This window comes from Rhizomucor pusillus (genome assembly GCF_041956525.1).
Source record: "Rhizomucor pusillus strain CBS 183.67 unplaced genomic scaffold VTP01scaffold_17, whole genome shotgun sequence".
Classification (NCBI taxonomy): domain Eukaryota; kingdom Fungi; phylum Mucoromycota; class Mucoromycetes; order Mucorales; family Lichtheimiaceae; genus Rhizomucor; species Rhizomucor pusillus.
This window is the reverse complement of record NW_027192159.1, coordinates 316,182-334,192: the sequence shown is the minus strand read 5'-3', so window position 1 is coordinate 334,192 and position 18,011 is coordinate 316,182. Positions and strand designations below refer to the sequence as shown.

Genomic DNA, 18,011 nt, shown 5'->3' with positions numbered 1-18,011 from the left:
TCACGTAGCACCCGAAAGTTTTCGTGCAACTCTGATTTTTCAGTTTCAGGCGGAAACCACGTCGCGCGCTTCTGCTCGTCGTTTTGAAATCGTAGAGATGAATCCGAGTCAGAACAGCTACTCTTACTACAACCCAGAGCCGGCACAGTACGGATCGCCTCCTTTGGGGAAGCGGTCGCCGCCACCGTTACAGCATCCTGTCCCTCAGCACCCGATTCCCAACTTTAATCCAGCCGTCCATCATCATTCCTCACCGTCGCCTAGCCTTCCACAACAGCAAATCCCTCAACAGCAGAGCTATCACTATCGACAAGCTCCTCCACCTCCTCATCCACAGCAAGGCATTTATGGTCAGGAAGGACCGAGTAACGTGTACTCACACTTTGGATTCAATGAGCCAGCAGCCCAGCTCGGCATGCAGTTTGCCGGCAATGCCGTCGCACAAGGCCAAGCATACATGGAACGAAACGTAAGTCAGGATGGAGCGATGGCAGAAGCATCGATCGTTTAACGCGAGGGCGCATGTTTGTATCAGTTCAACCGCTGGATAGATATGCCCGCTTTACGGCATTACTTCAATGTTAGCAACTCGTACGTCGTATCCAAGATTAAACTGATCTTGTTTCCCTGGAAGCATTCTGTAAGCCAAATGTGATTTTGCCTCGACAGGTTCAGAGTATTGACTGATGTGGCACGTTATACTTTCAAGCCTTGGAGCAGATCAATAATACGCACCGAGACTGGCCAGATGGATGGGTTCAAGCCTCCTCGCGAAGATATTAACTCTCCTGACTTGTATATCCCTGGTAGAGTGTTTGTCCTATATGTCTGAAAAGATTTGAGATCGCTAACGTGAAATGTATAGTAATGGCTTTGGTGACATATGTTTTATTGTGTGGTTTAGTAGCTGGACAACAGGGATCGTGAGTATCTAAACAATCGAGAGAAGATGGATTTGCCAGGGATGTTAACCATGTCTGGTTCACAGATTCCATCCAGAACAGTTGTACGTGGCAGGATGGACATCGGTCGCAGTTATCTTTTCGGAACTCGTGTTTACACGCCTAGGTTGCTACTTTCTGAATATACCCTTTGAAGCATCCATGCTTGACTTGGTGGCATATTCGGGTTACAAGTATGTTTGCATTATTGTTACGGACGCTGTCAAGCTGCTCGGTGCAGGCAAGTGGCTGTCGTGGGGCGTTTTCTTCTACACTGCCCTGAGCGTCGCCTTTTTCTTGGTAAGTCTGGATGGCTTCTGAATATTGAAATAATCGAAAAACTAATCATGTTTGCCACGTAGCTGCGTTCCATGCGCTATGTTATCCTTCCTGACGCGGCCGCTGGTCCTTCGACGTTAAATCCACAGCGCAAACGACGAATGTGGTTCCTCTTGATGATTGCTGCTCTTCAGATTGTGTATATGTTCTTTTTAGTCAACTAAAAAAGGCCGTGATATATTCAAAAGAGAGAGAGACGCCAGCGTCGCATTTTATTTCTATTATTACTATTAGGCCATGATCTTTTCAATGTCTGCAATTTCCTTGGGGACCGTCGTCAAGTTTACAAAGCCGTCCTCAGTAATGACAATGTTATCTTCGATGCGAACGCCGCCAACAGACTTGTAGCGGTTGAGCATCTCGAGGTTGACGTATTTGCTTGTTTCTGGGGATTGGACGACGGGGTTGATGATGAAATCGCAAAAGTAGATACCAGGCTCGACGGTGACAACGTTACCGGCAGCGAGCGTGCGGCGCATACGCAGGTAGCGGTATCCGGGTTTGTTGATATGTTCAGTTCCCTTTGGATAACCACCAACATCGTGGACATCCAAGCCAAGCATGTGACCAACTAGTAGATGGAAAATATTGATAAGCACTTTCGGATAAAACAAGACGAAAGAGAAAAAAAAAAAAGACACTTACTGCCGTGAGGGAAGAAAGCAGCAACGACACCCTTGTCCAAAAGTTCCTGCTTGTCGCCGTTAAGGATTCCGATCTTCAAAAGACCTTCGCATGCGACGTTGAGAGCTATTTCGTGGATACGTTCCCAGGGAGTGCCAGCTTTGCATTCAGCGAAGCAAGCCTTTTGCATTTCGAGAACCAGGTTGTAGATAGTGGCAGCTTCAGGGGTGAACTTGCCGCCAACAGGGAATGTGCGAGTGATATCAGAGGCATAATAGTTGTACTCTGCACCGGCATCGACCAAGATCAAGTCTGTGGCGTTGGTGAGAGGAGACTTGTTCTTTCCATAGTGCAGAGTTGCTGCGTTTTTGCCCACGCCGACGATGGGGAGATATGACTGGAAGAAGGCGCCCTTGCGAGCAGATTCTAATTATTATTACATATCAGTATATGTCTCCAGTAAAAACGTCGACATATATGACAGATACCATAGAGGAAGAGAGCATGCAAATCCGATTCGTTCTTGCCAACCTCAGCCGCTCTCATGAGCTGTAGTCAACTATGCGTGAGCATGCATAAAAAAAACAAAACAGCGCGCACTTAGGGCGTACCTGAATGTGAGCATTTGAGGAGATATCGTTTGCTTGACGAATAAGTGCAATTTCCCAGTCAGACTTTACGGCGCGAGCTTCGCAGAATGCAGAGTACAGACGCTCGTTGTCGTCAGCGGCAGCAAACTTGATTTTAGAGACATCCAAAGCCTTTGTGTTTGCAATAGGAATTGAGTAAACAACAGAAGCTGATGCGAGACGGCACTCAAGCTGGTCAGCGTATACAACTTGGTCGACGTCATACTTGCTCTGCATCTCCTCCAAAGATTCGGGCTCGCCCATCCAGATAACGAGGTCAGGGTCGACGGGAGGCGCATACAACTCAACCTTCTGCGTGGCAAGGTCGATCACGACATGGAAACCGGGCTCTGACACACCTGTTTCGTCATGGATGGTTATTGTTGCAGGACTAACAAAAAAAGAAAAGGTACCGCAGCTTTAACCATACCAGTAACGTAGAAAAAGTTGCTTTCCTGGCGAAACGCCAACTCGACGTCAGTGTCGTCACGTTCATGAAGCACCTGTCCGTTCAGGTAGATAACGCCCTCGTTGACACCAAAATGCTGCAGGATCTTTTTAACGTTTTGTCGAGTTGGGAATTGAGGTGCCATGTTGGAAATATAAAAAAAAGCCGTGAGAAAAAAATTCTACCCAGCAACAAACCGAAAATCCGGTGAAGACGGACGGGTAAAACTACTACGCGTTGCCCGCCCCGCCGCGGGGGTTCCGACCGCCCGCTGCCGCATGCCGTTGGCTGGCTGCTGTTATTGCAATCCTCTCCGTCAGCACCTGAAGTTCTGCTGCGAATTCTGTCAATTCTTCACCGATGACCATGGTCGAAGGACGACTACTACTTGCCCGTATCCTGGTCGCAACTATCACTTGATGACAGTAACTTGCTTATATTTTCGCGTATATCGGACATCAAATTGAGCCTAACATAAGTTTAGTATCAGCTATGAAACACCGATGTCGTGACCCGGGGGAAATGACTTAAAAAGGGCGTGTTATGTCAATACCCCTACCGATCACACTTATTCGTTACCATGTCGTTTTTCCACCGTCACCGCAAAGATAAGCAAGCGCAACAGCAACAAGAACCAGACTCGCCAAGTTCAGTGTATCATGAGGAGGGAAACAGCGATCCTGCGCTTGTAAAATATCTCAACGATGCCATGCGCAATACAAAGAAACCAGACAGACTTGGCCAGTTCTTTGATCCCATCCGTCGCAAGCAATTTCCTTTACACTCAAAAGATCCCACGAACACAGGCGCGTAGTATTGATCCAGATGTATCGAGCATCTTGTTTCTAGTATCATTATTAAACTCTTCAACGAAACAATAATAGCATAATGTTTTAAGTTTTGTGAGAGAAGCTGTCAGAGATAACCTACCGGAGACAAGGAATTTAACAGTATATTAGCTATATTCTTGTATATGGATATTAATATCTAGCTCTACTCGGAGGCGTATAATGACGATCGAGGAATATCCTCACAGTTGGAGCTGTGGATTGTTGGCTTATTTTACACGCGATCTTAGAGATCTGCTGCAAAGTGAACGAAGTTAATAGCGGAAATTGGTTGGTGCATTATCAAGTTCTCTATTCACTTCCATTGTGTATATGTAAAGAATCCTTCCTTGGCGGTCTTCTTTCCTCTGTATTCATCTAATATAATCCGGTGAAGTCCATTAAACACTGATGGGGTAAGCATCTGCCGTGCATTTGTCACTATCAGAGGGGGAAACCATTGCTTGATGTATGATAGGAGCTGTCAAGATTAACATAGTGACAATTAAGCTATCTGTTTTACCATAGCAAGAAAGAGGGATATGAAGTGCAGTGTGATCAACATTCCTGTCAATTTCTGATGAACGAAGTGTTGGATACCACAGTTGGTTCGTCACATAGATAGGCTGGAATATGACGGTTCCACGCTGCACGTCTTGATATTTGACTGGATCAATCATCGGCATAACTTCAATACTTTGTCTTTGCAACTATTCCGCCCACATCTCCTTATAGTACTCCTTTGGTGTGGTTATTATGCAAGATTTCGATGGATTCCAATCTCCTAGGGTCCTGTCCAAACACGCTCCTCATTTATATATAGAACTACGGTAAGGAGATGGATCAGCTTAACTACCGAAGCATATTGCTCTTCGTAGAAGTATTGTTTCATGACAAAAGAAAAAAAAGGTCCCACATGTATAACACTGAGTCATAGTGCGGAAGTCCTCTACCAACGTTGAAAGATCTCCATTCTCAGTGCTCCGAGGGCGTAAATATAGTAATCAGTATCCTCATGCTTTGTCTAATTTTACTTTAAGAACAGCTAGCATTAATGCGGATAACTGATTGCAGTTCAGCTTAAATGCTCTTACGAAGCATGCGGCAAAATATATCCGAAATTTGGGATGAAGCAACACTGGGCATACGTGCATGCCGAAGTAAGCTGTAATGCAGTACTAGTCGTCGGTAGCATGTATTAAATTTGTCATGCATGGCGAATAGAAAAATATTCCATGTACATATCCAGGTTGTACAAAATTATTCAGGAACAAGACATCAATGAAGATGCATGCAGCAACCCACGAAAATATTTGTGATATCTTGTGAGATGGTGAGAGTATAAGGTTAGACTGAATAGCATGCTACGTTAAAGATCATGGCGCTCGTTTTGACATTTGTGGAAAATCAGTGAAAAAGACGTACCTTAATGAACACGAGTGGCTGCTACATACAGAAGTATGTTGTTTGCTACCAAAATATTTATGAGATCGAAATTGATTTCATTCTCTAGAAACAACGTAGAAAATCAAGTGCACTGAACCTGGATGCTCAGCTACATTTCTTCCGAAAGCTTTAAACGTCACATAAATGAAATGCATCGCGGTAAAAAACGTAAACAATAGCTATGCAACTTGGTAAGCTCTACTAGTACCAACTTTACTGGAACACGTTCTGGTAATAACTTTATGAAATTTGTTAGAAGCAATTTTTCGATATACAGTCATTCACTGTTTTCAACTTTCCTGGCGTTTGGAATAAAGAAGTTCGCAAGAGGCCATGCCGCCAAGATCCATTGCACTCCAATGATCCTACTGATGCTGACGCGTAGCATCCATCCAGATGTATCAAAACTCTCGAGCAATATATTTATATATTTTTAGTACTTTCTTTCGATGACAGACAATGTGCGTTTTATTCTTGCAAATATATATGAATATCCGCAAGGAAGGTATACATGTATAGATGCTTTAACGGTGTGATGTATGAAGTTTATGCTGGTGGACCTAAGGATGATTCGACGATAATGGCGGTAACGCGGTAAGGATCGATGTTGGATGCCGGGCGGCGATCTTCCATGTATCCTTTGCCTTCCTTGCCGACGTGGCGAGGAATTCGGATGGAAGCGCCGCGATTGGCAATACCGTATGAAAATGCGCTGATGTGGCCTGTCTCGTGCTCGCCTGTTAATCGTAGGTCGTTATCTTCGCCGTACACTTCAATGTGTTCAAAGTGTCGCAGACTCATGTTCTCGATGGCTTTCTCGATCGCTGCCAGGCCACCTTCTTGCCGCATTTCTTCTGTTGAATAATCTAGATAGATTACTTCACGATTAGCTACCAGCTAATTGTTATCGACAACATTTTTTTTCTGTTCACGTACTGGTATGGCAACCAGCACCGTTCCAATCTCCTGGTACTGGTTTCGGATGAATACTGATGGCAATACCAAAGTCTTCTGCAATACGTTCAAGAATGTATCTTGCCACCCAAAGATGGTCGCCCATATCTAGACCTTCACATGGACCGACCTGGAATTCGAATTGGCCCGGTGCCACTTCGGCGTTGACACCAGATACTTTGATTCCAGCATACAGGCATGCCCTGTAATGCGCCTCGACAATATCGCGACCAAAAACCTTGCCTGCACCGATGCCGCAGTAATATTTGCCCTAATTATAGAAGAGGAGGAACTTGTCAGAGATACGTTCCGAAAGTGGTCGATTTAATGATACGGCGGCGGTGTGTTACCTGCGGTTCTGGAAACCCTAATCGAGGCCAACCGTAGGGCTTATTTGTTTCGAGATCCATAAACATGTACTCCTGCTCGATGCCGAACCAGGGCTTCGCATCAGCGTAGGCTTCCATGACCTTCTTGCACGGATGACGATAGTTGGTCGCATGTGGGGTTCCATCTGCCAAATAAATGAATGAGAGAAATGCCACGCCGATTAACCCCGCGGATCAATCTATCGTTATCAGGTCTTATCTCCCCTTCTTACCGGGGTTGTAAGTCTCGCAGAGAACAAGCTTATTGTCTCCTCGTCGAAAAGGATCGGCAAACATCGCGGCTGGTTTTAACAAGACATCAGAGTCGTGGCCTTGAGCTTGACCTGTCGAAGATCCATCATAGTTCCACTCGGGCAGCTCGTTGACATCCATTGGTACCGATGACAGCGTCTTTGTTTTGGAGCGTAGCTGATTGAATCCGTCGATCCAAATATATTCGACCTGTACAGAGCCTCTTTGATCGAGCTTCAGGTACTTTTCCAACGTGGACGCATTCGAGCAGACGGCCATTGGAGAAAAGAAAAGCAAGTTTCAAACGTGTAGAGTGTGAATGACAGAAAAGGGAAGAACGTCCAGTATTTAAATGCATTTTTGCAAAAAAGATAAGAGTAGGACTTATCTTGCGCCAATGAAATTGAAAAGATACAGCGTTGGAATTGATCTTGCTCATTGTTTCTTGACTGGGGCTGCACATCAATTCCCTTTCTGTCAAATCACAACCACTAATGGTCTGTAGACTTATCTTGATTATACCTTGGAACAAAATATAAATAGAGCTTTTGGCACAGTGAACACTTATACGGTCTGCATTGCTGTAATCATTACTCTTTATTGCTTTTTCCCCGCTGCATTGCTAACTTGAGCAAGTCTTGGGAAGAAATGAGAAAGAGAATAAAGTTGGTAAGGGCAGTATATCACGCTGGGGAATGGTTCACTGTATACTAGAACAACTGGCAAGCTCATGCCGAAAGGAATAAAATGACAGAAAAGGCATCATTCGGCCCGAAAATTCTGTAGTGCAAGGGAAAAAAGGGATAACAGTTGTCAGTGCTCGTTAGTGATGCAAGTAAACTGTTGTAACCATATTGGACAGAGTACGGTATCTCTAATCATCTGACATATTCAGCAATCAATGATCGATGATAAATGCATGGAATCTGCTGCTGTAACTGGAGGTTGTCAAGGATTCGCCCCTGAGGGAAATGTTGCTGTTTCCGTCTCAGCGTGGATTGGGGGTTGAGTCCGTCGGTCGGAAGTTGGTCCCGGGTAAAGCTTTTTTTGCTGATGCTGTGTGTGTGATGCGCTCTCGTGGATGAAAAAACTTGTTTTTCTCATCTTGCCCCGTGCCTACTTGCTTGCAAATTCCTCCTTCGAATTTTGAAAAACTTGGTTCCCTTATTCTGTCTTTACTCTCCCTTGAAAGGTACGCGTTCAGATTGGTCCGCCAAGATTGCTCGTCCTTGACAATTCGACAGTAGAAGATGGCTGCCACTACCCCTCAGCAGCAGCAACAGCAGCAATACCCTTCTCAGCAACCACCGCAACAGCAGCCCCCACCAGCACAGCCTCAGCAACCTACAACGGCCGCGCAGAAGCTCGCTCAAGTAAATGAACAGACATGGCTTTCCATGGGTGAGAATCTTTTCGATCTGACTTTTGACACGACTCAAATCACTGACCCCTTACCGCGAACCTAGGCAATCTGGCGGAATTAATGAGCGATTACGACAAAGCAACAAGCTGTTATGAATCCGCTTTACGACACAACCCTTACTCGATCGCCGCACTCACGCAGATCGCATCCCTCTGCCGCGGGCGTGAGCAGTTTGGAAGGGTACGTGTTGATTTGAAACGCACCGTTCTTCTTCTTTACATTGAACGATTATCCAAAGGCAGTAGAATATTTTAAGCGCATTTTGGCTATTCAGGAGAACAATGGAGAGACATGGGCTGCTCTCGGCCATTGCTACCTTATGATGGACAATTTGCAGGATGCTTATCATGCATATCAACAAGCATTGTATCATCTATCCAATCCAAAGGTAACACCTCGAAAATGCACATATGAAATCAATATTACGTACGAGAATAGCCCCGTTAAACTGTATTTTTGATAGGATCCGAAATTGTGGTATGGAATTGGTATCCTTTACGATCGGTATGGATCCTTGGAACACGCCGAAGAAGCATTCTCTGCCGTTATGAAGATGGATCCTAAATTCGAGAAAGCAAACGAGATCTATTTCCGACTTGGAATTATTTACAAGCAGCAACAAAAGTTTGATCTATCTCTACAGGTGTGTACAGGTAGCAGTCTTACTACGACACAATGCTGACTACAGTTCACTCAGTGCTTCCGCTACATTTTACATTCGCCTCCACGTCCTTTGACGGAGCCCGACATTTGGTTCCAAACCGGACATGTTTACGAGCAACAAAAGGAGGTAAGACCTGAACTTTTTGAACTGCTCTCCGTATACGAATTCAAACCATATCGGCTGTAAACAGTATGAATTGGCAAAAGAAGCATATGAACGAGTTTTGGCTGAGAATCCAGATCATGCAAAAGTCCTTCAGCAACTAGGATGGCTTTATCATCAGCAGAATACCTCTTTTTGCAACCAAAATCTGGCCATACAGTACCTTACACGCTCTTTAAAATCTGACAGCAACGATGCTCAATCATGGTATCTCTTGGGAAGATGTTACATGGCGGAACAGAACTATAACAAGGCTTACGAAGCCTACCAGCAAGCGGTGTATCGTGACGCCCGGAACCCTACTTTCTGGTGCTCGATCGGCGTCTTGTACTACCAGATTAACCAGGTGAATACAACTTACTTGATATGGGTTACGTAAAATAGTGAACTCATTGCATAATTCTAGTATCGGGATGCTCTGGATGCTTACAGCCGTGCTATCCGTCTTAATCCATACATCAGTGAAGTATGGTATGATCTTGGCACTTTGTACGAGTCCTGCAACAACCAAGTACAAGACGCTTTGGATGCATATCAACGAGCGGCAGATTTGGACCCGACAAACCCGCATATCAAGCAACGACTGGAATTACTGCGTAAATCGCAATCTGTTCAATCCTCACAAATGTAAGGATAGCAACCGTTTACTGCTAGTGTCAAAGAGATTTTTGCTAACAATGCTTATTGATCTTAGTGCTGGCAGCGCTCCTGCTCCTCGCGATGTGAGCAACCCTAACCAATATCAGAATGGACCAGGCTCACAACCTCTCAACGGTGTGCCGTTTAACCAGGTACATTTTTGTTCAGTATTGATTGACCATATGAGTGGTTCTAAATATTATTCCTAACTAGCCTGGCTCTGGCACTGCTTTGTCGAGCATGTCTGCATACAACACTAGCGTCGGTGGATCGCGTGCGCCTGAAGACAGACCATCAACCCTGATGTTACCAACGGTAAGTATACCACATGGTATGACAAGTTAGCGGTGGTTACTTAAATGAACGAAATATAGAACTCCCATGAAACCAACAATGGCCAGACTCGGGATCTCCCTGCTTTAAGTGGACAACCAAGTAATCGTCCTGCTAATATCCATGCTACTCCCCAACCTACCGCTGCTAACGAGGATGTCCGTATACCAGGCATTGGAGGTGGCCATGCACCTGCACCTTCCGAACGTTCTCAGATGAACCCGATAATGGCAGAGAACGAAGTTTCCCGCGATCGTCGCACACCACCCCCTGCATCGTTGCCTTATCAGCAGAGTCCTCACGTCGACCAACGAGCTGCCGCCGCATCTCACCACCCCTATGCCGCAAAGCCCGTGCCACCAGAGGAAACTCGTCCTGCCTTGTCGCCAAAGCAGCATGCTCCTGACGCTAACCGAGCCCCTCCACATCCATTGTCGACGCGCCACAGCTGGCAGCAACCGACGGCTTCTCCGCAGCATCCGCATGCTTCGCCTCGTCCAGAAACTACTGCATCGCCGCGTAATCCTCCTGTAGCACCACCTCATCATCCAGCAGAAGGACCTGCCTCAGCGCAAAAATCTCCAGTAGCATACGAAGGTAACGATCCAGCTCATGCTCACTACGGTGCACGTCCAGCGGAACCAGCAGCATATCCAAGACCAGAATATCCCCCAGAATCCGCAAAACAGCAACAACTACCTCCAATGAAGTCTGAGGAACCTATGGCTACCGAACAAATTCGTCCGCCGTCAGCTGAACGCGCTCCTGTCCCTGCTCCCGCCACCGCTGCCACTGCTGCGCCTGTTCCTGCTTCTGAGGCACAAGTCGAAAAGCCAGCTCCAGCAGAGAAACCCGCTCCTACCGAAGAGCCACCACAGCCATCGAAACCTCAAGAAGATGCCCGAATCTCTACAGCTCCCAAAGACATCGCTGCACCTGAAAGCAACGCCGAAGTTCCTGCTGAGAACGCGGCTACAAAGGAAGAACCTTCATCAGCTACACAGGTTCCGAGTGCTACTCAGACGAGCGCATCAACGAGAAAGATTGATGAAGACTACGATGAGAGCGCTGCAAGTACTTTGTTGAGTATGGGTAACGCCGCGCAGAACCAAGAGACACAAAAGAGAACATACCCTGGAGAAGATAACGAATCATCCCAAGAGTCTAAACGCCCACGGAAAAATGAGAGCTATAGAGAACAACCCAAATCCCCGAAGCAGGAGTTGAAACAAGAACCAAAGGATGAAGCCGTACCGATGGAAGGTCAGGAGCAGACATCCACCTCAAAAACTGTAACTCCACCGGCTGCACAGCAGCAGGAGGAATCTGAAAAGCCTTCAGAGCAACAGGAACAGCAGAACCAGCAGCAGCAAGGAGAATCAATGGAGACAGAACCAGCATCGGAGGAAAAGAAAGAAACATCTGCTGCTCCTGTTGATGATGGAAAAGAAGAAGGTGAAGTCTCTGAAAAGGATCATTAATCATAGTTCTTCTCCCGCCATTTTGAATTAACTAGTCACTATCTTTTTGCGATCCTTTCGTCTGTTGTGAATTTGCAATGACTATTCGAATAAAGTGTTGGTAAGCGTAATATACATATTTCTTCTGCTGCATCATATTGCCCTCTGTCCGTCTTTCCTATTTACATATGTATGTTACAATGATATTCTAAAGCACATCATACATGTACAGTTGTGCTGATTGATAGTAATATGCAGCAAGTACGTGTATATGTGGGAACGTTTGCGTTGAATTTATACACGGATTTACCTTAAGCATATGTTGCAAAACATTTTAGATTTTAGGAGTCGACGAAAGCTACACAGTAATCTGACTTGCAACGGTACATATTAATACATGTACAGATAGTAGACTACAAAAAGAAAATAGCGATCATCCATGGTAGCCCCAATGGAAATAAGAAAATTGACCATAGCTGTCGAAAAATAGGTTCATTTTTCTGACAAAAATATAAAGAATGTATCCCCAAGAAATGACTGATGATTTATATATATACAGTAGAGAAAAAAAGGATTTGCTGCCAAATGGCATGGATCTAGCCGGGCGGCTGAAGTGTGTACTGTAGAGAGCAAAAATGAGGGGCCACCGTGGTTCGAACACGGGACCAGAAGATCTGCAATCTTCCACTCTGCCACTGAGTTATAACCCCTGCTGGTTGTCTAAGAGGTTTTTTATTTATATGTTGTAGCAAACTGAAACTCAAAATTTTTCGTATTTTTACTAATACATCTGCAAGTTTTTTGACATTTTATTAACGTAGACGTAAAAATACACTGTTTTCCAAAATCAATGTCGCTCTCAGCCAATTCTGAAGTTGCAGGATGGCAAAACTAGAAGTCATATGTGCCCAGAAACTTTTTGCGCTCGATGACAAATCAAATGTCGTATCCACAAAGAAACTTCTATTTTTGCCAGCCTGCAACTTCAGAATTGGCTGAGAGCGACATTGATTTCGGGAAACAGTGTACGTATGTACTAAAATTTCATTCTGGTACGACGACGAAAACGGCTCTAACTAGAGGTTTATTTCTGCCACCCTTCTTGCTCACGTGACCTAATCTGGAAATCTCGCCGCTGGTGCACTGCGCTGCGACAAGTCGACTTTTCAAAATCCATACCAGTGCAACTGCATCTATCCATCAGTTCGGTCCTATTTAGAAAGCAAAGCAACAAGAATATATACAAATTTGAAAATAGGTGGAAAATCATATATGATCGAGTACTATGTGAGGCTGTTAAAAAAAGCAAAAACTTCCATTAATCGACACCACAGTTTACAACTTGATTTATCCTGCACACTTCCACCAAATGCATCATTGTTTCGATAAGACTATAGCTAATTATGCAGCTGTATAGAAATCACATGAATGTGACATTAAGAAGCTGTATTGAAAGCTATTTTGGGTTGAGCTGGTATGAAGAGTAAAGAAAGGGATCATTACTGGATTGAACTTTAGGTTTTCCAATGCGTTCTTTTGAACATCCATACTTGGTCTCGTTTAGCTGATGTAATAACCATCAAGATGCTTCCGTGCCAAGTCAACTCTCATGCGTCGATATTATTGTTCTCTCCCGGTAAACTCTTCCAGATGTTGAAAAATTTATGCATGGACATCGATCAAATATATATTTTAGCTGGAGCATTATGCGAACTATTCAATAGAAAGCAGGTTTCTGTTTATTTTGGCTATTTCTTGATTTTCATGCTCCTGTGTTTCATTAATGGATTTTGAATGCAAGCTCCTCAATATGCTGCATTGATACTGTTTTGACATTGGAGGAGCTGTATCGCTATATGTCCTTTTTTTGCTGGTTAACTGCCATTTTGCTTTTTCCTCCTTTGAATTATTTCGCTTTGATTCCAGAGCATGCATGACATATATTGTTCTGGGAACAGCAATAACTACCGTGATCTTACTAGTAGATGAAGATGGGCTCCAAGTAATCCTGTAAATATATGACTTTCATGAAACTACAATGTATGCAATCGCATAGAAAATGATAATGCTGAATACCCCTATGATGACATGTATCCACCTAGAACCAGCCACGCAAACAGCCGGTTGCAGCCCAAAGCATGTTCTCAGTCTTTCAATTGGTGAGTAATGTAACGCTATGTATAAATCCATCTGCATCACATGTACCCGCCAACAAGATTATTCTTCTACGTTTCGCATAAGATTTACGGGTAAGGATAACGGTGTTGCTTTCTAGTCCAGGGCTGAAGAAACGGCTTATCTTAATTCTCTATCCTTATTTTCAGTCTTATTTTAAACAATCAATGTGCAGGAACCGTAAAGCAACAGTATAGTGCAAAGTCGATAGTATTAGACTGACGAGCAGATGCGGCGGGTGTAAAGTTGTTGTTGATAACGAAAATGAAAACATGTTCTATCTGTATTCATGACAGCAAGCGACAAGTCATATTACTGCGTCGTTTTTGCATATTAGACTCGTGCTGTGAAAAGGGTGTGCTGTTACCATAAGCTGACGCCGAACACTTGTCTGAATATCATTCGCTAGTAGCCAATTGCATACGCGTCCCGAACCGACCGCCTTTTCACTTCTTTCTTTGCTGAAGACAACATGGCGTTCTTCCGAAACGTGTTTCTTCTGCTACTAATTGTAAACGCCTCATTCCTCGGTTACGACTACTACAAAGGAGGCAACATTGCTCAAAACCTGGTAGAGAACGCGAAGCAGCTGGATGTTCCTACTGTTCAAGCACACCTTCACAATGCTTGGGCTCAGGTCAAAACTGTTACTCCTGAGAAACTCGCTGGACACGTCAACAATGCTTTTGAACAGTTGAAGGATTTCAACTCCCCCGCTGATGTCGTGAACTATCTTCGTGACAAAGCTTCCGGTGTGATTCGTGGCAGCGGCACAGACCTGGTTACCATGGATGGCAACGTCGTCGTTCTCACCGGCTCCAACTTCCACAAAGTTATCGATGGCTCAAAGCCTGCACTTGTCGAGTTCTATGCTCCTTGGTGCGGACACTGCAAGAGATTGGCTCCTACCTATGAAGAGCTCGGAGAAGCATTTGCTCAGTCCCGGGACGAAGTCATTATCGCTAAAGTTGATGCCGATGCACACCGAGATCTTGGAGGAGAATTCGGTATTCAAGGCTTCCCTACTATCAAGTGGTTCCCCAAGGGTGTTACTACCGCTGACGGTGTCGAGGACTATCGCGGAGGCCGCGACTTGGATTCCTTGACCAAATTCGTTCGCGAAAAGTCAGGCAAGTATTGTTGCGCCAGATTGAAAAAGGAAAATTTACACTAACCATTAATATGCAATTAGGTGTACGCCCTCGTATCAAGGCCCACAAGTCCGAAGTCGTTGTCCTTACTTCTGAAAACTTTGATTCCATTGTCAAGGATGCCAGCAAAAACGTCCTGGTAGAATTCTATGCTCCTTGGTGCGGCCACTGCAAGAACCTTGGTAAGTCCTAGGCCACACCAGACGTAGACGAAACAATATTTATAAAGTTACGTAGCTCCTATCTACGAGAAAGTCGGCACTGACTATGCAAACGAAGAAAATGTAAGTCGCACAAAATTATATACTGAAGGGATTGTGAACTGATGATTAATCTTCTCTGCAGTGCATTGTTGCAAAGATCGATGCCGACAGTGAGAAAGACATTGCACACGCTTACGAAATCTCGGGCTTCCCAACCATCAAGTTCTTCCCTGCTGGCGAAGACAAGGAACCTATTGCATATGAAGGTCCTCGCACAGAGCAAGGTTTCGTTGACTTCCTCAACAAGCATTGCGGCACTAAACGTCTTGTCGGCGGAGGACTGGAAGCTACTGTAAGTTCTGAAGAGTTAGAGATTCTTGAGATGGTAAGCTCATGAAAACCTATAGGCTGGTCGCATCGCCGAACTTGATGCCTTGGCCATCGAATTCGTAAAGGCATCCTCCAAGGCAGCAAAGGAAGAAATTCAAGCCAAGGCAGCCGCAATCGCGAAGCCCTTGAACAACAGGTATAGCTTACAAACATTTGAAGATTAAACAACTACTAACTACTTTGAAGATATGCCAACTATTATGCCAAGATCATGGAAAAGGTCATTGTCAACGGCGATAAGTTCTTGAAGACAGAAACCGACCGAATCAACAAGATCGCAAAGTCCAACATTGTCACTTCTGCCAAGTTGGACGACTTTTCCATTCGACGTAACATCTTGGCAGCCTTCGATAAGAAGGCCAAACCCGTCGCCAAGGACGAATTGTAAATAATCCGTTAAGCATTTTATCAATCAATAAAACATTATTGAATGTTTCCTGTTACGATGAAGCTCGTACTATATTTCCAGGCGTTGACTTACATAATTACAACACATCGGTGGGGAGCACAATGTGCATGAAAATATATTCCACAAGCGCTTCACGCTTCGCTTCGCATGGTGCGCTTGATTCGGTTGGTTCGTTAAAGCTCTTGTTATTTCGAATCTGCTGAATAACCTTGTTTGACCTTCATCCGCTTCGCTTCTGCAGGCAAGCACAGCGCCATTGAATTCCTGGTTTTTCAGACCTGCGCTCGCGAGAATACACCCTTGAGTTGTTATTTATATCTGTTCTATTTGATATCTTCATTCATCAATGGCCTAGTGGAACGGATTAAAGCTTCTGGTTATACTGTACGAAGATTGCTAGGCTCTTGAAGGATACAAAAGCTTAATTCACCAAAGTCAACGCTATGCAAGATCAAAGTGCGAAGTGTCCTGGCGCTCTTGCGTCGCAATGCACCTCGCGCAAAGACGCCAATGATTTCGACAATACACATGTTGCTTTACCATCTCTTTATCTAAGAACATGATTGGGCGAAGAGGCTGGGGACTTGCGGAATACAAGCCCTTAATCCATAAATTGAACATTTTAAATCCTCATGATTGTTCAGTTAGATACAAACAGTGTACTAAAAGTCTTTCTTTTCTTCGATAACCTTCCTTCTTACTTCGTTTCTTTCCTGTGCATTTTATTTGCTCCTGATTGTATTGCTATCTTTGTAGTTTAATTTCGTCAATTCTTTTATATCATAAAGGTACTAGACATGCTTCAAATTCCTTTTGTAATCGATCTCCATGCTCTTTCATATCTTTGCCAATAAAGGTCAACCGACTATCTCTCGGTTCTCCTTCATCCCATTCCCTATGCTCTTCTATAGAAATGTCGCTGCCGACGCCTTGAACGACCCATTTTTTGTTGGAATCGGGAAGTGCCAGAACGCCTTTGATCCGGTAAAGTTTGCCACCGAATTGGCGCGCTTCCCGTTGAATAAATTCCAATATACGTTGTTTATCCACAACATTGCTAACAAGCAGCATGGACTGCTCTATAGAAGGGTCATGCAATTTGCTAGACTCTGTTTCGGCATCGTTGCTCATGTTCAAGGGACAGTCAGGTGAACGCAAATGGAAGAGTGGCTCGAGAGGCACCTGAGCATAAGTCGCTGGGAATATCCGTGCTTTGGGATTGTGTTGGTTGATAAACTCTGTGATTTTGTTTACCTCGGCATTGTCAAGCAAATCTATCTTGTTGATTACGACGTAATCTGTGGTCAGTATTTGCGCAAGCGGTTCATTCTTGTACTCGTCGGTGTGTGCGCGCAGCCGAGTAAAGAAATTCTTGCCATCCAGCACGGTTATGATGCCGTCAACGTAAAAGTTCTGGACAATGTCATCTGTGCCCTTTCCGTCTGCACCCAGTTTGATCATTCGAAGAACTGGTCCAGGGTCTGCCAGACCTGTTGTGTGCAAAGGAAAAAAAGGTTCAGTCCTGCTTCCACCTGGATTTTCCAAGCTATAAATGCGCCGTCACCTGTAGTCTCGAGTATAACGTGTTCTATGCGTCTGTCAGGTCCAAGCTCGGCATTCTGATTCGCGATCTCGACCAGCGCATTGATAAGCTCGCCGCTAGAAGAGCAGCACACGCAACCCCTGCGTGGGCAACAGTTTGTCATCAAAACATATAAATGCATCTCGCGACAACGCGACGTCGTTACCATCCGAATTCATAGAGATTTTGAATATCCTGAGCATTGTCTTGATGGATGATCTCATTTTCCTTGTGAGAGGGTTGGTCAGTTTCGTGTCAAATCCCACGTTGCTTCGCTGCTTCTTACAATGCCGAACGCTGCTGCAAATTCATTCTCAATGACACCAATGCGTCGAGGAATCTGCTTGTTACTTGTCGCGTCGAGTATACGGTTGAGCAGGGTGGTCTTGCCGGCCCCTAGGAACCCGGTCAATATGGTGACGGGTACTCGCACCATAGTACAATATTTCCAAAGTTTTAAGGCGTACTATGGATAATAAACAAAGTTGATGTCAAGCCCCCGAGCAATTGTCAATGTCTTTGCCCTCCAATCGGTAATCACCCGTGCCAGCAAGGGACCCTTTGCTGATATGCTCCCTGAAGGTAATATTAT

At 44.7% G+C, this 18,011-nt stretch overlaps 8 protein-coding genes and 1 non-coding gene across 9 annotated transcripts; 5 read left to right on the top strand and 4 right to left on the bottom strand.

The window, feature by feature from the left end:
- Positions 1–97: 97 nt before the first annotated feature.
- Positions 98–1,444, top strand: VTP01DRAFT_3587 (uncharacterized protein; the record flags this gene model as incomplete). Its single annotated transcript, XM_069382174.1, has 6 exons — positions 98–469; positions 536–640; positions 710–806; positions 866–923; positions 989–1,241; positions 1,304–1,444. The coding sequence occupies 6 exons, from the start codon at positions 98–100 to the stop codon at positions 1,442–1,444; spliced, it is 1,026 nt and encodes a 341-aa protein (XP_069236329.1).
- A 66-nt stretch (positions 1,445–1,510) lies between these two features.
- Positions 1,511–3,126, bottom strand: VTP01DRAFT_3586 (uncharacterized protein; the record flags this gene model as incomplete). The annotated part of the gene is made up of 5 exons (XM_069382173.1): positions 1,511–1,851; positions 1,926–2,330; positions 2,393–2,453; positions 2,516–2,892; positions 2,964–3,126. The coding sequence occupies 5 exons, from the start codon at positions 3,124–3,126 to the stop codon at positions 1,511–1,513; spliced, it is 1,347 nt and encodes a 448-aa protein (XP_069236328.1).
- A 435-nt stretch (positions 3,127–3,561) lies between these two features.
- Positions 3,562–3,795, top strand: VTP01DRAFT_3585 (uncharacterized protein; the record flags this gene model as incomplete). Its single annotated transcript, XM_069382172.1, has 1 exon — positions 3,562–3,795. One exon carries the CDS (start codon positions 3,562–3,564, stop codon positions 3,793–3,795), a length of 234 nt encoding a protein of 77 aa, XP_069236327.1.
- Positions 3,796–4,907: 1,112 nt separating this feature from the next.
- VTP01DRAFT_3584 (uncharacterized protein) lies at positions 4,908–5,387 on the top strand (the record flags this gene model as incomplete). The annotated part of the gene is made up of 3 exons (XM_069382171.1): positions 4,908–4,968; positions 5,184–5,266; positions 5,322–5,387. The coding sequence occupies 3 exons, from the start codon at positions 4,908–4,910 to the stop codon at positions 5,385–5,387; spliced, it is 210 nt and encodes a 69-aa protein (XP_069236326.1).
- A 413-nt stretch (positions 5,388–5,800) lies between these two features.
- Positions 5,801–7,107, bottom strand: VTP01DRAFT_3583 (uncharacterized protein; the record flags this gene model as incomplete). The annotated part of the gene is made up of 4 exons (XM_069382170.1): positions 5,801–6,120; positions 6,191–6,479; positions 6,559–6,722; positions 6,810–7,107. 4 exons carry the CDS (start codon positions 7,105–7,107, stop codon positions 5,801–5,803), a joined length of 1,071 nt encoding a protein of 356 aa, XP_069236325.1.
- Positions 7,108–8,078: 971 nt separating this feature from the next.
- VTP01DRAFT_3582 (uncharacterized protein) lies at positions 8,079–11,530 on the top strand (the record flags this gene model as incomplete). The annotated part of the gene is made up of 10 exons (XM_069382169.1): positions 8,079–8,229; positions 8,295–8,431; positions 8,490–8,639; positions 8,715–8,894; positions 8,949–9,041; positions 9,106–9,423; positions 9,484–9,704; positions 9,772–9,868; positions 9,930–10,031; positions 10,091–11,530. 10 exons carry the CDS (start codon positions 8,079–8,081, stop codon positions 11,528–11,530), a joined length of 2,889 nt encoding a protein of 962 aa, XP_069236324.1.
- Positions 11,531–12,147: 617 nt separating this feature from the next.
- VTP01DRAFT_t78 lies at positions 12,148–12,219 on the bottom strand. The gene has a single exon. It is a non-coding gene; the product is annotated as a tRNA-Cys (tRNA).
- A 1,937-nt stretch (positions 12,220–14,156) lies between these two features.
- Positions 14,157–15,816, top strand: VTP01DRAFT_3581 (uncharacterized protein; the record flags this gene model as incomplete). Its single annotated transcript, XM_069382168.1, has 6 exons — positions 14,157–14,814; positions 14,877–15,017; positions 15,073–15,119; positions 15,181–15,390; positions 15,446–15,564; positions 15,615–15,816. 6 exons carry the CDS (start codon positions 14,157–14,159, stop codon positions 15,814–15,816), a joined length of 1,377 nt encoding a protein of 458 aa, XP_069236323.1.
- An 801-nt stretch (positions 15,817–16,617) lies between these two features.
- On the bottom strand, positions 16,618–17,855 carry VTP01DRAFT_3580 (uncharacterized protein; the record flags this gene model as incomplete). The annotated part of the gene is made up of 4 exons (XM_069382167.1): positions 16,618–17,327; positions 17,402–17,520; positions 17,586–17,647; positions 17,706–17,855. The coding sequence occupies 4 exons, from the start codon at positions 17,853–17,855 to the stop codon at positions 16,618–16,620; spliced, it is 1,041 nt and encodes a 346-aa protein (XP_069236322.1).
- Between the last annotated feature and the right edge of the window lie 156 nt (positions 17,856–18,011).